The sequence below is a fragment of the Pempheris klunzingeri genome, chromosome 23, assembly GCF_042242105.1.
Source record: "Pempheris klunzingeri isolate RE-2024b chromosome 23, fPemKlu1.hap1, whole genome shotgun sequence".
Lineage (NCBI taxonomy): Eukaryota > Metazoa > Chordata > Actinopteri > Acropomatiformes > Pempheridae > Pempheris > Pempheris klunzingeri.
This window is the reverse complement of record NC_092034.1, coordinates 6566942-6583033: the sequence shown is the minus strand read 5'-3', so window position 1 is coordinate 6583033 and position 16092 is coordinate 6566942. Positions and strand designations below refer to the sequence as shown.

The following is a 16092-nucleotide window of genomic DNA, read 5'->3' as shown; positions in this document are numbered from 1 at the left end:
TTTTCCTGAAATACCCCATTTCCAGAGTCAGTAATTCTGACAGAGCCGGAACATTTTTTCATTTTCTTTGCTTAATGTTTTTCCACAACAACATAACCATATAAAGATGGAATTCCTCAGATGGTATCTTTAAATAGAAGCAACATTTTGGACTGGTTTTGTCCATCATCAGTGCAAGTTGCCGAGTAATCAAGTCCAGATCTCTAAAGCTGGATTTGTGCTTCTCCGTCAGGGTGTCATAGAGGCTCTGCAGCTCTGCTGGAGCTGAAATTCATCCTCTCAAACACATACCAACACTGAGGCTACAAAGACCATTAGAACTTTGATCAGTGTGCTTGCATTATCTCATGCAGTTGATAGTAAAAAAAAAACCAAAAGAAACAACAAAACTCAGTCTCCTTTTCTGTAATGCTAGACAAATGTATATTTCATCATTTTGGCTGAAAACCATGCTCCAAAAAGCACTGGAAACAACATTTCCCACAATGCACCAGTTTTTCATTAGACTCTGGCATATGCATGCATCTTTCACATTCCATGACCCCAGTTTGTAATGCAGGCTTATATACTATATACTAACAGTCTCCAAGCTCAAGCAGAGATAACCCTGACGACATCACTATGACATCATCAGGGTTCATTTCTCCAAAGACATTGTACAACAGATTTTCACAGGCTGAGTAGTAAACAGAGCTTCATGTGTAAAATTCAAGGAATGCCGCTTTAAAAATGAATTCTTTGACTTTGTAGTTTTGATTCTCCATCACCACAGAAATGACAGAGCGAACATGCGAAGGTGTATAATAAATGCACAACATACCGTTAAAGTATGAAATCTACCGCTGCGGCGGTGCAACAAAAATCAAATTCTGTGGCGAGCTATAAATCGATTCCTGTGCCAGAGGCAGCTACAGTGAGACTGCAGTAACACCTCCGCAAAAGAAGCATGAATCGCCCGCTTGCCAAATGTCAAACAGATCAAACAAACTGTTAATCTTGTGTAAATTATTATAATTACGGATGCTTTCACACACCTCTCTCTCTCTCTCTCACTCACACTCACAGCTTCACAGACAGCTCTTTTACTGGCAGGTGAGCGTTCCCGAAATTACTCTTAACTGACCACTTAAGTCAAATAAAACTGTTCATAAACACAAGCAGTGTATATCTGTACTGGCTTGTCGTAGCTCTTCGCATCCAAAGTATATCGACTGAAATATTGAAATCCAAAAGGCAATTTTTCATATAAAATGAAAAATTCCAGATTTCCGGGGCATCATTTAAAACACTGACCTGATATGAAGGATCCGGGGGGCATCTGACTGTAGTTGGCCCCCCCCATATGTAAGGCGCCGGGGAGGGTGAAGGGGGCGCCGTAGTTCTGAGGGGTTGCGTAAGGTCCTGGAGGTATGGGCTGTGCAGAGGGAGAGACGTTTTTATAAAAATAGAAGGTATAACAATAAGAAAAATAAGACAAACCGCTTTTAAGTTATGTAAGCTGACAAAAAAAGAAAAGGAAGAAACTGCTGACTAAACAGTTGTGGAGTGAAAAGACACAGGTGAGTGACAAGATAATGGGCTCAGTATTTTCATTGGCTGTCCTCCATCTATTATTTTTCCACTGAGTGCAGGCAGCTTGAACAGGTTTCAGCCTGTGAATGTGTGTGTGTGTGTGTGTGTGTGTTTAAAAAGCACGCTGCTGACCGGGGGTGTGTGCGTCTCGGTGCCCTTGCTGGCCAGTCGGCTGAGGATGCTCCTCTCGGACATTTGCAAGCGCGCGGCGATGGGTGGGACTCTGGACAGCGTGGCCGGTAGCCGGGTCACGTCAGCCTTCATGTCACTCAGCAGCTCCTCCAGCTGGTTCAACACTGCAATGACGACAACAAACATCTAACATGGATACCTTATGGACTAACGCAGAAAAGGTTGTGACACTGGACCTGTTCAGTGTCAACATTAGAGAGAAAATGCAGGTAATAATGTTCAAGTTCACTTCAACTACATGGCTTATTAAGTTTACTGGGTCTGCTCACTATAAATAGTTTGTTTAAAAGTCTCATCTTCACAGAGTTTCTCATTCTATTTTTACAAGAGATTTCTGTTCCCATCCCTTATTATCTACTTTAGCTCCTCCGTCAACACATCCTTACATGGATTTAATCACTGATCAGGCTCGCAGAGTCCCTTTGCAATATGATAAAAATGTTTCTGAGCATTCATTAAGTTCAGCTGTGTTACGTGCAGAAATACAACACAGGGATGAGAACAGTGGTGCAGCCAAGCACTGAGCGAGTTAACCCTTCGGCAGAACAACATCAGCATGGACAGACTTGCCAGGGAGCCAGTGAGGAAATGTTTGCAGTTATCACTTAACATGGTGTAAAGCTTATCAGCTTTGCTTTACTGAAGTCAGCCTCAGGCAGAGTGATATGGTCACTGCGGCAGGAAAGACAGATTGCACAACAGCTCTGTCTCTTTTTTTATTGTTTGCTCGTGGTTATCTGTCTGCCAATTCCTCCTCCTCTGATTTTTCACACACACGGTTTGGTTTCTATTTAAAAGAAAATGTGATTTTCAACCACAATTATTGGCGTCATCCCTGACCTTTGTGCAGGACAGCGTTGGCCGGCTTGTTTCCCGCCAGTGACTCCTTGCTGAGGTGCTGGTGTGACTCTGCGAGGCACTCCACCTCTGTGAAGCGCGCATTGAGCGCCATGGCAGGGTGGCTGGGGTCCTGGGTCATGTTCAGGTAGGCCGCCCGTCGCAGCTGCTCCTCTATCACCAGCGCCTGCTCCAACAGCTGGAGGACACGAAAGAAAATGTATTCAAGTCCGATGTCGCTGAAACGTATGCCTGTGTGAAGTGCCGTTTGGAGGATTTGCACTTCAACACACACACGTCATACCATAAAACATTGGTGCAAGCTCACGTTTACCAGCCCAGTTGGTCTGTCATGCTTATACACTACTCACAAAAAGTTAGGGTTATTCGACTTTCAGGTGAAATATATGGAAAATGTAAAAAGTGAATGCTACAGTGATATTATATCATGAAAGTAGGGCATTTAAGTAGAAGCATGCAATGGTCATTTCTTCATCTTAAACAATTTATTTGAAGAAAATCTAACAACAGTGGTAGGTATACCACAACAAAACATTTTCAGTGTCTCAATAAATTGGGATGTGGCCAAAGGACGTCCACTCCTCTCCTTTCTGTGACTCTTCCAGTCTCTGTATCACTGTTCCAACCTCCTGATGACACTCTGTGACCCTCTAAGCTCAGTAAAAACTTCCGTCTGAGGACTTCCTGTTTGAAGCCTCCAGTGTTGAGGTGCTGCTGATCAACTGTTAGGTGTCGTCTTGGTCTCATGATGTCAGAATGTGAACAGCAGGATGAGGAGGACTGTTTAAATACCAATTCTAACTGAAGCAGGAAATGTATTGGTGGATTCATGGATCAAACCTGTTGTGAATGTTGCTGTTAAGCTTCTTGTTAGAGAACAGCAACTTGTGCAGAAAGTACTGAGACACTGAACAGTTGGACATGTGCATTCAAAGGTTTAGAGAAGGTCACATTAAGTTCACCTGGAAAGGTTAGAATGCATTTTAGGTTCATCCTGAAATTTCACCTGAAAGCCGAATATCCCTAACTTTTTGTGAGTAGTGTATAAGCTATGGTTACACCTTCTATCGCTATTGTTATACTCATATCCATCATATATGAAATATGGGAATATATCTTGAAAAAAAAGTTCCATAAAAAGTCAAAAGAAAAGACAGAAACCAAAATGTTTTACCGCAGGTTTGATAGTTGTTTTTTTGTTCTGAGATCATCCTCAGCTGTCTCACCACTATCAACAATTAGTTTTAATGTTCCACAGCTGTGAGAGGTTCCTCTATTTACATTGTCCATTGCATTGTGGGGAACTAGTTTCCATAAACAGCACACTCAACAATCTAAAATGCACATTTGGTGTAATTAAGTGTTTTTGAGTATGAATACAGAATGTTTTTGAATATATGTACATTTTGTCCAACAATCCAACAATCTGCAAATTCAAAACCCGCTTAGAATCAGTGTAAAGTATATAAATGGGGCACATGTCCATACAAGACATTGGGCTTTTATTTTGGTGATTTTATGGACATTCATTTCTTGTTGCCCCAACTTCTGATTTACACTAATATGTAAAATGTCTAACAGCATGAGAAAGACAGACACAAAGATGTGAGACGCAAGAATTACAGCAGATTAGGGAAAAAGACTTTCTAACACAGGTACATCAGAGAGGAGCTCAGAGCCTTAAAAACCAGATTTCTGCACACTGCCCTCCAATCAGTACTTCAAACCAACATTGCACACTTCAAACCCTCTTCTGCACAAGCACCAGAGACCCTATATAACTTAAGCTCCTCCTCCGCACAGCTGACGCCATTGACTGCATTGAGAGGCGTTAAGATGATCTGAATGAAAACAAAGGATAAAAATCCATCTGTCCAACGTGGAAACTAAAACAAAATGTTCAGCTACTTGGTGTGTTCTAAAAAAAAAATCTGCTTCAAAGTTATTAAAGATTTATATTAAAGAAACCAATTTCACATGAAACTCACCCACATTTCTAATCAAAGCAGAACTGAAAAACTACAAAATTTCGCTTTTCTTATGTTGTATGCAAGTACGGACAAAGAGACAAATATTATGAAACAAGGCTTAAAAGTTGGATTCTTCTCTCTGTTTTCCCTTTACTCAAATTCTATTATGTCTGAAAACTGGTCCAATCATCTGTCATCGTCTCTCTCGGACACTTTTCAACAAAATGTTAGTGTCTGGGTTGACATTGCAGCAGTAATGCAAGCATTTCGTGGGAAATCAAGCCTCACACAGGGATTTAAGTTGATGTGTGCGTCCTGTACAAAGTGGTTATTTGGTCTAAAAATGCTGCACAAGAGGCTGTCGTGTAACACAACAAGATTAAAATACAGAGGGGACACTGGAGTGAACTTTATTGTGTGCTCCCCTTTTGGGGCAGATTTACAAAAAACTTCAATAATTTAGCAAGAGCGACAACGAGAAATGAAGAGAGTAAAAGCCAGACAGCGATACAGTAAATGAGGATGTTGAGGGCAGGGTCTGAAGCATGTGAGCCGGTCAAAAACAGGATGAGAGCTTTTCTAGAAATGCAGCGGTCAGCAATGACCATCCAGCCAATATGTGGGTCTAAGGGGCATCTGTCATCCGACCATCAAAGGAGTCAGGTGATCGAAGACGCTGCGAAATGTCACTAAAATAGTTCGTCTGCATGAAAGTGGGGCTGAGTTGTGAACCACAAGACTCATCTAATAGCAGAAAGTATTGAAAACAGTCAAGAAAGTCAGCTTTGAATGCCTGGTCATAAAATATTGGTATTGGAAAAAAAATATCAACATCTCCATTGGAACAAAAAAAACGAAATAAAACCTACATATAAATCATGTGTCAGTCTGAATCCCAAGGTGAGGCTGGAGCTACGTCTCATCTTACCTTAAAGCGTCGAGCCAGGAACTTGTTCTTCATTTCCAGGAAGTTGCCTTTATTCGCCTGCGATTTGAAAGGCTCGTTGACGATGGCGAACTGGGGGTCGTTCTGGATGTCCTGCCACCGGGCGTAGCCGTGACTGGTGCAGGGGTTAGGGGTCATGTAACACTTTGGATAAGAGACAGTGTGAAGAGGGGCATTATCATCAACATCATTAAGGTAGCATCACTCGGAAGCGGAACAGGAAAGATTAAAAAGATTTAAAAAATGTTCTCTCTTACCAAGCGTTAGATGATGATTAACATAGATTAGCATAACGACTTACATAACAGCTAGACTGGCTCTGCCCAAAGTTCTAAAATATGTCTACCCGCTGAGCACATCTAAAGCTCGCTAATTAACATTTTGTATCTTTGTTAGTTAGTTAATTTCTCAAAATGTTGAGCTATTCCTTTTTTGAGGTTGATTTATTTCATTTTCTTTTTTAAAATACAAAATTGCAATTATTTTTGAACAAAGTGATGCTTCAGGCAGCGTGTGGAGCAAAGCCTTTCTCTCAGCAGGCCCCAGTATTAGCTTGCAGAATAATGAAAACAGAGTTTTATGTGAATGCTGCATGACTTTAATTACAATAATAGACGGAACAACATGAACTAAATGACCCACTACATCAGCTTCCAGCAGACACAGTTTGCTGTTTACTGAGCTCTGGCTGGCTTGTTGACTTATTACGCTGGGCTTCTGCCGGCTGATAGAAAAATAAACACACCGGGGTCATCGCCCGGGCAACTGCTGTCAAGGATACATCACGATTCCCGCCAGCAGCCAGAAGTCGTGTCGGCGGTGCCAGATCTCGTTCATCTTCCCCGAGGAGATGGCAGCCCGCTCCTCATTCTGCCAGAGTGTGTGAAGCTCTGCGTGGGCGAAGCCAACAGAAGGTAAAAGTGAAGTTAGTGTCAACGTGCTTAGCTAGCTGTAACCTGGCTGCAGGTGTTTCCACAGCGCAAAAAGCTTTTCTGGGTTTGTGATCAAGGTGAAGATCATTTTGGCTCACTGTTGATTCCGTAAAGTTTTATTAAGCAAGGAGAAAGTTGGTTTGTGAATTCTACGTTGTTAAGACTGCTTTACTGACTTTACTTTACTGACTCTACCCATCTTCCATTTCCAAGTACTTTTATTTAAGAACATTTTAAAATGGTGGCGTTAAAGCTCCATTCATTTTTTGCATATTGCATGCAGTTCTTTCTATATATAGTTTTAGTTTTAAAATACTAAAAGTACGTAATATAATTGCACTTTTTAGGTCTTGCAACTAACATTTATATTAGCCAACGTTGTTTTGATCTGCCAGTGGTCTTCATGAGGTGTCCTGAAGAAGATCCTGAGATCTCAGGCAGGAGGAAACAAGGATCCAGGCCTTAAAAATAAAATACCTTTCCCAGGTGTAATCATTTCCTCTTTAGCAAGACGCTGTTATAGCGTTTGTGTCTGTGAGTTACCATGACTTTCTGTTCCCGACTTGTAAATAGCGCTCATGTCAAGTCAAAATTGAAAGACATCCAACTTGGCAGGTAATAATAAACTTAACAATCAAAAAATCAACTTGATGTTTCAGGTAATTAAACCTGAATTTAATAAATAGAGTGCTCTGGGGCTGCAACTCACAATCATCTTCATCAACTGTTAATCATTGTTGGATTATTTTTCAATTAATCATTTGGTCTATAAAACATCAAGAAATAGTGAAAATGCAACAAAGGTGTGTCATTCTTTGTCTTGGTTTGTCTGACCAACAGGCAAAATCATTAACAATCGATTTAGTCATTTTTCTGGCAAGATTACTAGATTATAAAAATAGATTAATTGAATTGTTGCAGCTGTGGCTCGTTCCTGTTGGTTCCTCCCAGCTGTGTGTGGTGTGTGTGTGTGTGTGTGTGTGTGTGTGTGTGTGTGTGTGTGTCCTGGCTTCGAACACACACCAAACGAAACCGATAATCCAACCACCACTGCAGGTAAATCAGCACTGACCAGTGAAGCCGCCATCTGCGATGTTGAACATAAAGCGAGGCCGCTCCATGGGAGGCTTCCCGTTACCCCTGGGCACCTCCTCCCTCACCGCTTTGATTTCTTTCCCAGCATCCTTTTCACCTTTGACTTCCTCTGTGAAAGAGAAAGATGACAAAGGTGTCATTTAGCTAAAAAATTGTGGGTGTGCATCTATGAAAGCATATTTGTTGGAGACAGTGAGGCGTACCCTTCTTCACGTCAGACGCCTCGGTCTTATCTTTAGCATCTGTCGCTTCCGTTGCTGCTGGTGTTTCTTCGCGCTTTTCTTTGTCTTTCTCCTTCTCCTCCCCTGCTTTTTCTCTCTCTGCAGAAAAAACCATTGCAATTCTCGTCGGCAAGAATTTGTTGTTCCAAACAAACCTGCTTCATCTGTCTGTGCCCGCCAGACTCCATCTAACTGACTAGACTTTCATATTTCTTTTCTGTGTTTTTGTTATTACCTGGTTTCTCTTCTTTGACGTCCGAGTCTTGCTTTGTTATTTGTTTTGTATCTTCCTTATTCTCCTCTTGTACTTTTTTCTCCTCTGTTGCGGCAGCTGGAGCGTCGGTTGTTTCTTTCTTCTCCTCCTCTTTCTGGTCGCTCTCCTCTTTGCCTTCGCTTTTGTGACCCGAGGACGCATTTTGCGATGTCTCTTTTGCCGAAGAAGAACGCTGTGGAAAGTAGCACAATAATACACGCCATTTTTATTATATATTTAAATTGAAAGCAGGGATTATTAAAAGTCTGCACTATTTGCCACGGAAAATACAGAGAAACACACAGAAAAAATGATGGCATATTGAAAGTAACATAAAGCATATGAGATCTGTGGTAAAACACAGGTAATAATAACGATTTGCAGCGATGCAAAAACAGAAGCATATTGTACATGAAAATATAATGAAAAAATGCATTAGTTGGCTGATGAATACCACACTGTAACGAGTGCTGTTTTGAGGACAGTGTCCCACCTCTTCAGCATCTACAGTCCTGTAGCCGTCCACGTCTTTCCCCTCATCCTTCTCTTTCTCCTTCACTTTCTCTTTGTCGGACGGGGCCTCGCTGTCCTCTTTATCCTCCTCCTTCTCTACCTCTTTACCGTTCTTTTCTAGCTTGTCTGCTGGAGCAGGTGTAGCTGCACACGTTTGGACAATTGAAGACATAAACTGTGCAGGTTAGATTCACCCCCAACTTTATCTGGTGCCCTTTACATTGAGTGCCCCCTGCTGGATTTGGTGGGGGTGATTATGCGTTTGGTTACCTGGCTTGGAAGTGCAAGGTGTGTTGTTATAGCTGGCATCAGGGGTGGGCGTGGCGGTCTTCACGGCCGGAGAGGAGGCCCTGGAGGAGGTTTTGTCTATGCTGATCTCAGGCTTGAGCTCTGGAAGACTCCAGCGCCCATTGATGTGCTCAAACTCCTGGATCTGGACACAGAACGTTCAGCAAAATAAAAAGCTTGGCACACACTCACTTTACCTAATACCACCTTATTTAAACTCACCACCCACACAGCTGGCAGTGTTTCATACATTCCCTCTGGCATAGACAGCAGTTTAAGATGTCAGCAGGTTTCAACAAGTTGGACGGAAAACTGGATTGAAGATGTTTAGATAAACTGAACTGGCACACTGAAAGTAGTCGGGTTGTTATCTTTCAAGATGATCATGGTTGACTTTTCACTAGGAAAAGATCTTACAACCATATTGTCTTTGTACTTTGTTGAATTAAAGACATCTTACTAGTTCATCTCTGGGTCTGTTGACACCCTGCTGGCATCCTATTTAAGTTATAATTCTTAAGATTTTCATGAAAGCAAACCTGGTTTTTGATACTATTTTTGGCTATTTAGTGTATTTGAAATCAGTAATTCTCTCTCTATATAGCAGTTTCCATTGTTAGTAGTGGAGTCCGCCATTCCTGCATGGACGATTCACAGGAAACTATGTATGGAATGCCGTCACATTACAATTGAGTTAAGTTACTACTGATGTAAACCCAACATTTCGTACTACTGCTGCTTCACATTAACTGTGTCTCACTGGAAAAACACAGAGTGGCTTTTACTGTGAAGCAATCACATAAAACACAGTCTAAAGTTAGTGCAGTGAGTGTTCATCAAAAATGAGTCTACAAAACGAGAGTTGTTTTTTTACACTTTTATGAGAAGATCTAAATACGTGCCTTCATTAAAAGAACGTAAGTTTGTTTGGCTGCACTGTAAACAGATACACTAGTTGCTCTTCTGCTGTATTTCTGGCAAAGTAGCTGGCGCTGATGTATTAAACTGAACTTGTTACTAATACAGTAACTGTCACAAATTCAACCAGGACTGATTACAGTTTTAAGTGTCAGAACTTGCTTCATTCATCACATGATTGACCTAGAAAAGGTGAACAGCTTGGGCCTGACCTTCTTCTTGACCAGAGACATGACGCCGATTCGGGTGAGGACCGGCTGGCGACACAAGCCCTCCCTCGGCACACCGTCTGCGAACGTCTCGGCCCCATCAGCCACCGGTTCGCATAGGTGACGCATGAAGAGGGACACGTAAGCCCTGGCAAAGAAGAGGAGAAGAGGAGAAGTATATAGTTAAAGGGGCTGGATAGCAGTGGACAAAGATGTGAACAATTTCAATCAACACGGGTCTTCCTCACTTGAATTCTTTCTCAGTCTTGCCCCTGAGGTCTCTGACCAGCCACTGAGAGGAGAAAGCATCCTGTGATGGCATCCCCCAGCGCATCACCGCGTTCAGGAAAGCCTTTCGCTGGCGTGTGTTAAAGCCAAGCACCTAGCAATGGAAATTACAGCATATATTAGATATAAGTATAGTATATTAGTATTCGTATATAGTGAAGCTGGCACTGCCTGGACTATGGAAACAGTCTGCTAAAATGTATCTGTCTATCGACATCCATGTATTTTTCTAACTTCCCAAGGCCTTTTTAGAATAGGTCTGACTGCATAATAATGCTAAAATAAACTCTGGATCTTTGCTTGAACAATGCAGGCCATTATAATCCCGTCCACTATTATCAGGATAATAGATGAGCTTGGAAGGTTCAAAGTTGTTGGACATGTAATAACTTTGCTGCCATCTCCAATTTAAGCATGCTAAAATTGTTAGAAAAACAACTTCGAGTACAAGTGCAACATAAAACAAAGCTGACAGATTCCAGTAATATCGCAATAAAAAAAAAAAACACACAAAATGAAAGCAGAACTGGTTCCAGGGAGTTGTACAAACCTCAAGGTTGCCTCCGACTCTGGCCAGAAGAGGAGGCAGAGGTTTATCCTTCTCATTCCTCAACTGGCGACGCGACTGCCTTCGACCTGCAAGTAACAGGAGGCAACAGAGAGGATGGTGTAATTAACACAGGGGGATAAAACATGTTAGGGGAGGGAGATAATGCTTGTTTTAAGCTTCTTAAATGTTCCTCTATCTGTCTTAAGTGCAGTGGGAGGATGTGGATGGCGGTTTGCATTTTTGGCAATCTAGTGTTTCAACTCTGCCAGGCAACTGCTACAACTAAATCAATTTCAACCTGTAATTCAACACAGACCCAAGAGTGTGTGTGTGTGTGTGTGTGTGTGTGTGTGTGTGTGTGTGTGTGTTCCAAAAGGCATGTTCATGAGCAGCACTGCTCGGTTTAATGTCTCTTTTTTATCAATGCTGCTTACCCTCTGGCCGATCGTCAAAGTCCTCATCCTCCTCCTCGGAGCCCACTGAATACTCGGACTGGTTATCTGAAATGTCAGCATGCCACTCTGAAACAGCACATGGTGGTCTGTCAATAGGCCAGGCCCATTCACTTCCACTGTGCAAGCAATAACTCAGACAGAAGACATGTCATGTAAAATCCCACTATGTCTGATAAGATCATAAGATTAGAATGATAAATCTTAAATGCAGAGTCTTCGTTTCATGCAAGCAATCATTCTCAGAATGAGGATTCATTTTCATGTGCAGCTCTTCCCAGATGAATCTTTACTTAGCTTATGTGAGCTTTTTAAGACTACTGGGTCGACACAGTACCTGGTCCAAACCCAGTCCCTACCTTGGTCTTCCTGCGCAGCATCGTTGTAGTTGACAGGCTTGCGGTTCCTCTTTCCTTTACCCAGTTTGCTTGCCAGGTCCTCTTGTTGCTGCTCGTAGTGATGCCGCAGCAGTTTCTCCCAATAATCTGGATCCACGTTCTCCTCCTGTTTGATGATCTCCCGCTCGATCTCCTCAATCTGGAGCATCACAAAAGTACACAGCAGTTAAAACTTCTCTTGGCGATGTGTAAGCACAGAGACATGCAGATTCTTCAGCAAAGTCTGCAACAGCACACAGCACTCTTCATATCTACCCAGTCCTCTACACAAAAGGGTCCAAACCCCTGGGCTGGTGACTGTCTCTTTGCCTTTGAACATTTGCAACTGGGCTGTACAGGCTATGTTATTGGTCATTATATTAAACTCGGAGATTTCTGTATGTGCTGTATCATTGCTCCACAACAATACACACATCTATTTTATATCTCCAGTACCCAAGTTAACCAATCAAGCAGCACACAATAGGGCAGCATATTATAACTACTTTTATTATTAGACCATCCAGCTGCATATTGTATTGATTAACGGACTAATCATTTGCTTTAAGTGATTTGCAAAATTAAAAAAGTACCAATTTTGCAATTTCCCAAGTTGGTATCTTCCAATTGCCTGTTTTGTCCATTAAAAAGTCCAAATTATTGAATTAAGCATCACAGAAGACAAAGAAAGCACTAAATCATCACATCTGAAAAGCTGAAATTATTTGCCGTCAAGAAATAAATTACACGATACACAGTTTTTTTCAGTGATTTCCTGTCAACTGAATAATGAGATAATTCAGCCTTGTTCAGCAATACGTGAAATCTGTGTGAGGACACTACCTGAGTGTTACTGAAGTCTGAGTGTATTCCTTCATTTATTTATAATCTAATGTTCATAAATCATAATAAAACACAGACCAAATAAACTTTTCTCTCTTTAGGTTTCATTTTCTAACTCTTATCAGGCCTTATTTGTGTGCTGGGAGGTTAAAAATGGCTGCATTTATATAGCACTTTTATTCTAAACAGACCATCTGTAGCAAAGCACACATCAACATGTGGACCACAGCCATCCCTATAAATAGAGAAAGATCATGCCTGAATGAAATTTACATGATTTGTAAACCTGCAGGCGAACCCGCAAACAATCTGGGAGTCCAACTGTCTACTTTGTCCTCCAGTGTGTAATTGTAGTGTCTGGAGAATAACACACAATACACTTTTAAAAAAATGTCACTTGGGAACATCTAAAAAAAGTGACTTTAACCCTTCAGAGTCTGGGGTAAAACGTTTTTTACTACTTTTCATTTTACCTTTGTGTTTCCCATTAAAACTGCTTAGCTTGCCTTTCTTTGTGTCTTTCTTTTCAGCACAACCTCACCTATGTGATTCTACAAGTATTTATTTATTTTGACATAATATATGGACACACTGTATGTAAAAGTGCAAAAGAAACACAAAATCCGAGTAGGAACTAGTTGGATCTTTGGAGGAGCGGGGGTCTGCACAGACACCTCCTCTCGTTCGTCTTCACGCGCAGCATCCACTTCATCCTCTGAAACTGGAGTCACTTTCTTCCCCAGATTCAGCATCTTCTAACTCGTAGAAGAGCTGTAGTGCGCGACTTCGGCTCTTGATAAATTTAGTCTTAATAGGCCGATCGACAAAATTCAAACACTTGTAAAAAGTTTGAAGTGTCCGCTTTCCAACAGTCTTTGAATTGAGCACCTGCGTGCTTGTGTCACAGCTTTACGTTTTCAAACGTGCGACATGTGACTTTGACGCTGTGTGGCGGTCCTAGACTCCGAAGGGTTAAACATAAAATCTATCATAATATTTGTAACACCCTGTTCAGCTCCTCCCGCTCACCTTATCCTCCTCTCGGACCATGTACTGGGCCACTTTAAAGGAGCTGAGGTACTCGTTCATGTTCTGGACGTCCGTGTCGTCTGTGGCGTCCTGGCTTCTGTCCAGCAATCTCTCAATGGCGACGTTGTCGTAGTGGATCACGTTGCCCTCGTCCTCAACTTTATCCCCCGCACTGTTCTTCATACCTGCCACATGTGGAGTTAAGAAACGGAAACAATCTCTCCTGTTGTTCTACACACATTTCGCAAATAAAATCTGCCTTGTCAGCCAAATGTATTGCCAATAAAACCCGAATTAGCTATGCACGCCGTCTTTCATCATGAAAGACATTAAATTGAGTGTGTTTGACAAGATAATTTCATGCAGGAGAAGAAGCCTGCCAGCTCTTCCGTATTAGAATAAATTCCACTCCAACTTTGACCCAAACACTAAAGCTTCATATTCCCACAATGTTATATTTGAATGAAAATCCTAATTTCCCTTGTCAAAATGTTCATGTGTAGTTGCGCTTTTCCCGTTGAATGATAGCCTCACCTTCTCCTTCATCCTTAAAGAGCTCCTCTGTTCCAAATTTGAGGATGTCGTCCAGCTCCTGCTTGGTCATGGAGCCAGCTTTGGATCCCAGGCCTGGCCGGACCACCAGGTGAGTCAGCATCATCTTCCTCTTGGCCACCTGGGTGATGCGTTCCTCCACGCTGGCTCGCGTCACAAAGCGGTAGATCATCACCTTGTTGGCCTGCCCGATGCGATGGGCTCGACTGAACGCCTGGGCAGAGGAGGGGGACAAAGTTGAATAATGACATTTCGTGCTGATTCATTTTCCTTCCTCAGCAGCTGCGAGTTTGTAGTACCTGTATGTCATTGTGGGGGTTCCAGTCGGAGTCAAAGATGACGACTGTGTCTGCTGTGGCCAAATTGATGCCTAAACCTCCCGCTCTGGTGGAGAGCAAGAAACAAAACTGACAAGCACCAGGAGCTGCGAGCACAGAGACAGGGAGTGTGTGAGAGAAACAAACAGCCGGTAAGGATCAATGATTTCTCTTTAATGACAGAATCCCACTGACACCAGAAACTTCAGTTATATTAATGATAGTGATAGGGTTTTCACTTCGGGGGATACTGATTTAAGGTAAGTCATTCTTGTCCTATCATACCTTCTTTTTTGATTATTAAAATATCTATATATATTAAAATATTCTACAACGTCTATGCAACTTTTTCAGTTTTTATAAAACACGGATTCAGAGGATTATATTGTAAGTGTGATGACACATTTTATGTTTGATCACTGTATATAGTCAGTCTTGTTGGTCATTTGCCTGATACTGAAAGTTTTTTCAGCCCAGTAAAGTTTTGGGAGCTTTAATCCAGCGTGTGGATATTCTCACTCATCCGTCTTTATCTATACTGTATAAATTAATGCCATCTGGTGCCGACAAGTGCTCAATCATATGGTCACATGGAAACAAACTCAGCATCCTTTGTAACTAAGACGTCAGTAAATGTGGCAGCTGGTGTTACAGCTAAATAATTCACATAAATCAGTCAGTCAGTTTGGCATCAGGTCTTACGGCTGATTCCGTCCCCTCCCCCCCCGATCTCCTTCCACCACCTACTTGCATTTCCATCTGCTAAGCGATGGAGAACAGCAAACTGAGATTATTACTACAAAACCAGCTTGGAAGTCTAAAAAAGCCACCAACAACGAAGCGCTGCTACAGTATTTGCACTCTGATAACACTTCATTAGACATTTCTTTTCTATTTGTGTTTCATTTAGCTGTCCTCATCTAGTTCCAAGTATCAATATGCATTCCTGAAAAGTATTTTTGACAGGTGGTATTAAATTCAGTCGATAAAATAACTGGCTGTGTTTTAAACAATGTTTTCTCATAGATTCAAAGTCCTACTGGTCATCAACAGAGGTCAACACAGGTCAGTGGATAACTTACTGGAACTTTTAATAACTGCACATCATCCAGTATCTCACCGTTGAAGCGGTCAATGGCCTCTTGTCTCTGCGCTCCTGTGACGCCTCCATCAATTCTTTCATACTTGTAACCTTCATGGTCCAAGAAATCTTCTAGTAAGTCCAACATTTTAGTCATCTGTAAATGGAAGAGAGAAAGAAGGCTGGTCACGTTTGAGTGGTTTCATTTATGCTTGATTGCACACACACACACAAACAGCTGGAGTCAGTCTGGTGTTGAGACTTCTGGAGGTGTCATGGGGCTGATGTAGCATCTGTGAACGGAGGTGTCCATCTGGTGTTTGTGTGTGTGTGTGTGTGTGTGTGTGTGTGTGTGCTCGCCTGAGCTTATATGAAACTGCATTTGTGTGTCGATGTGAGTGTGTACCTGTGAGAAGACCAGCACTCGGTGCCCCTGCTCTTTCAGCTTCCTCAGCATTTTCTGCAATAGCATCAGTTTCCCAGAGGCCTTAGTGAGGGCCGACCCTTCGTAAGCACCGCTGGGGGATTTTTGGGCCTCCTACAAACACACAGAAACCAATCCAATGAGGTAAATACGCGCACACAGCATGAGTCTCTGTATGCTGCGTGATGTGATGACAGTTTTTTCCTGTTACC

At 42.1% G+C, this 16092-nt stretch overlaps 2 protein-coding genes across 3 annotated transcripts in view; both read right to left on the bottom strand.

Annotated features, from left to right (window-relative positions):
- The window catches only part of chd3 (chromodomain helicase DNA binding protein 3), a 32969-nt gene that overhangs the window by 4032 nt on the left and 12845 nt on the right, over nucleotides 1–16092 (bottom strand). For both annotated transcript variants that reach the window (XM_070854997.1, XM_070854996.1), the window contains 20 exons: nucleotides 15863–15994; nucleotides 15496–15613; nucleotides 14358–14482; nucleotides 14041–14272; nucleotides 13507–13691; nucleotides 11617–11794; nucleotides 11240–11326; nucleotides 10806–10891; nucleotides 10216–10349; nucleotides 9971–10115; nucleotides 8823–8985; nucleotides 8533–8696; nucleotides 8022–8232; nucleotides 7769–7885; nucleotides 7543–7674; nucleotides 6320–6428; nucleotides 5521–5653; nucleotides 2605–2800; nucleotides 1705–1868; nucleotides 1294–1414 (listed from right to left, as the gene is read on the bottom strand). In XM_070854997.1, the coding sequence (XP_070711098.1) occupies nucleotides 1294–1414; nucleotides 1705–1868; nucleotides 2605–2800; nucleotides 5521–5653; nucleotides 6320–6428; nucleotides 7543–7674; nucleotides 7769–7885; nucleotides 8022–8232; nucleotides 8533–8696; nucleotides 8823–8985; nucleotides 9971–10115; nucleotides 10216–10349; nucleotides 10806–10891; nucleotides 11240–11326; nucleotides 11617–11794; nucleotides 13507–13691; nucleotides 14041–14272; nucleotides 14358–14482; nucleotides 15496–15613; nucleotides 15863–15994 (2932 nt within the window). The remainder of the gene's footprint in view (nucleotides 1–1293; nucleotides 1415–1704; nucleotides 1869–2604; nucleotides 2801–5520; nucleotides 5654–6319; nucleotides 6429–7542; nucleotides 7675–7768; nucleotides 7886–8021; nucleotides 8233–8532; nucleotides 8697–8822; nucleotides 8986–9970; nucleotides 10116–10215; nucleotides 10350–10805; nucleotides 10892–11239; nucleotides 11327–11616; nucleotides 11795–13506; nucleotides 13692–14040; nucleotides 14273–14357; nucleotides 14483–15495; nucleotides 15614–15862; nucleotides 15995–16092) is intronic.
- smim20 (small integral membrane protein 20) overlaps nucleotides 1–16092 on the bottom strand; it is a 90762-nt gene that overhangs the window by 63526 nt on the left and 11144 nt on the right. The window lies entirely within an intron of this gene.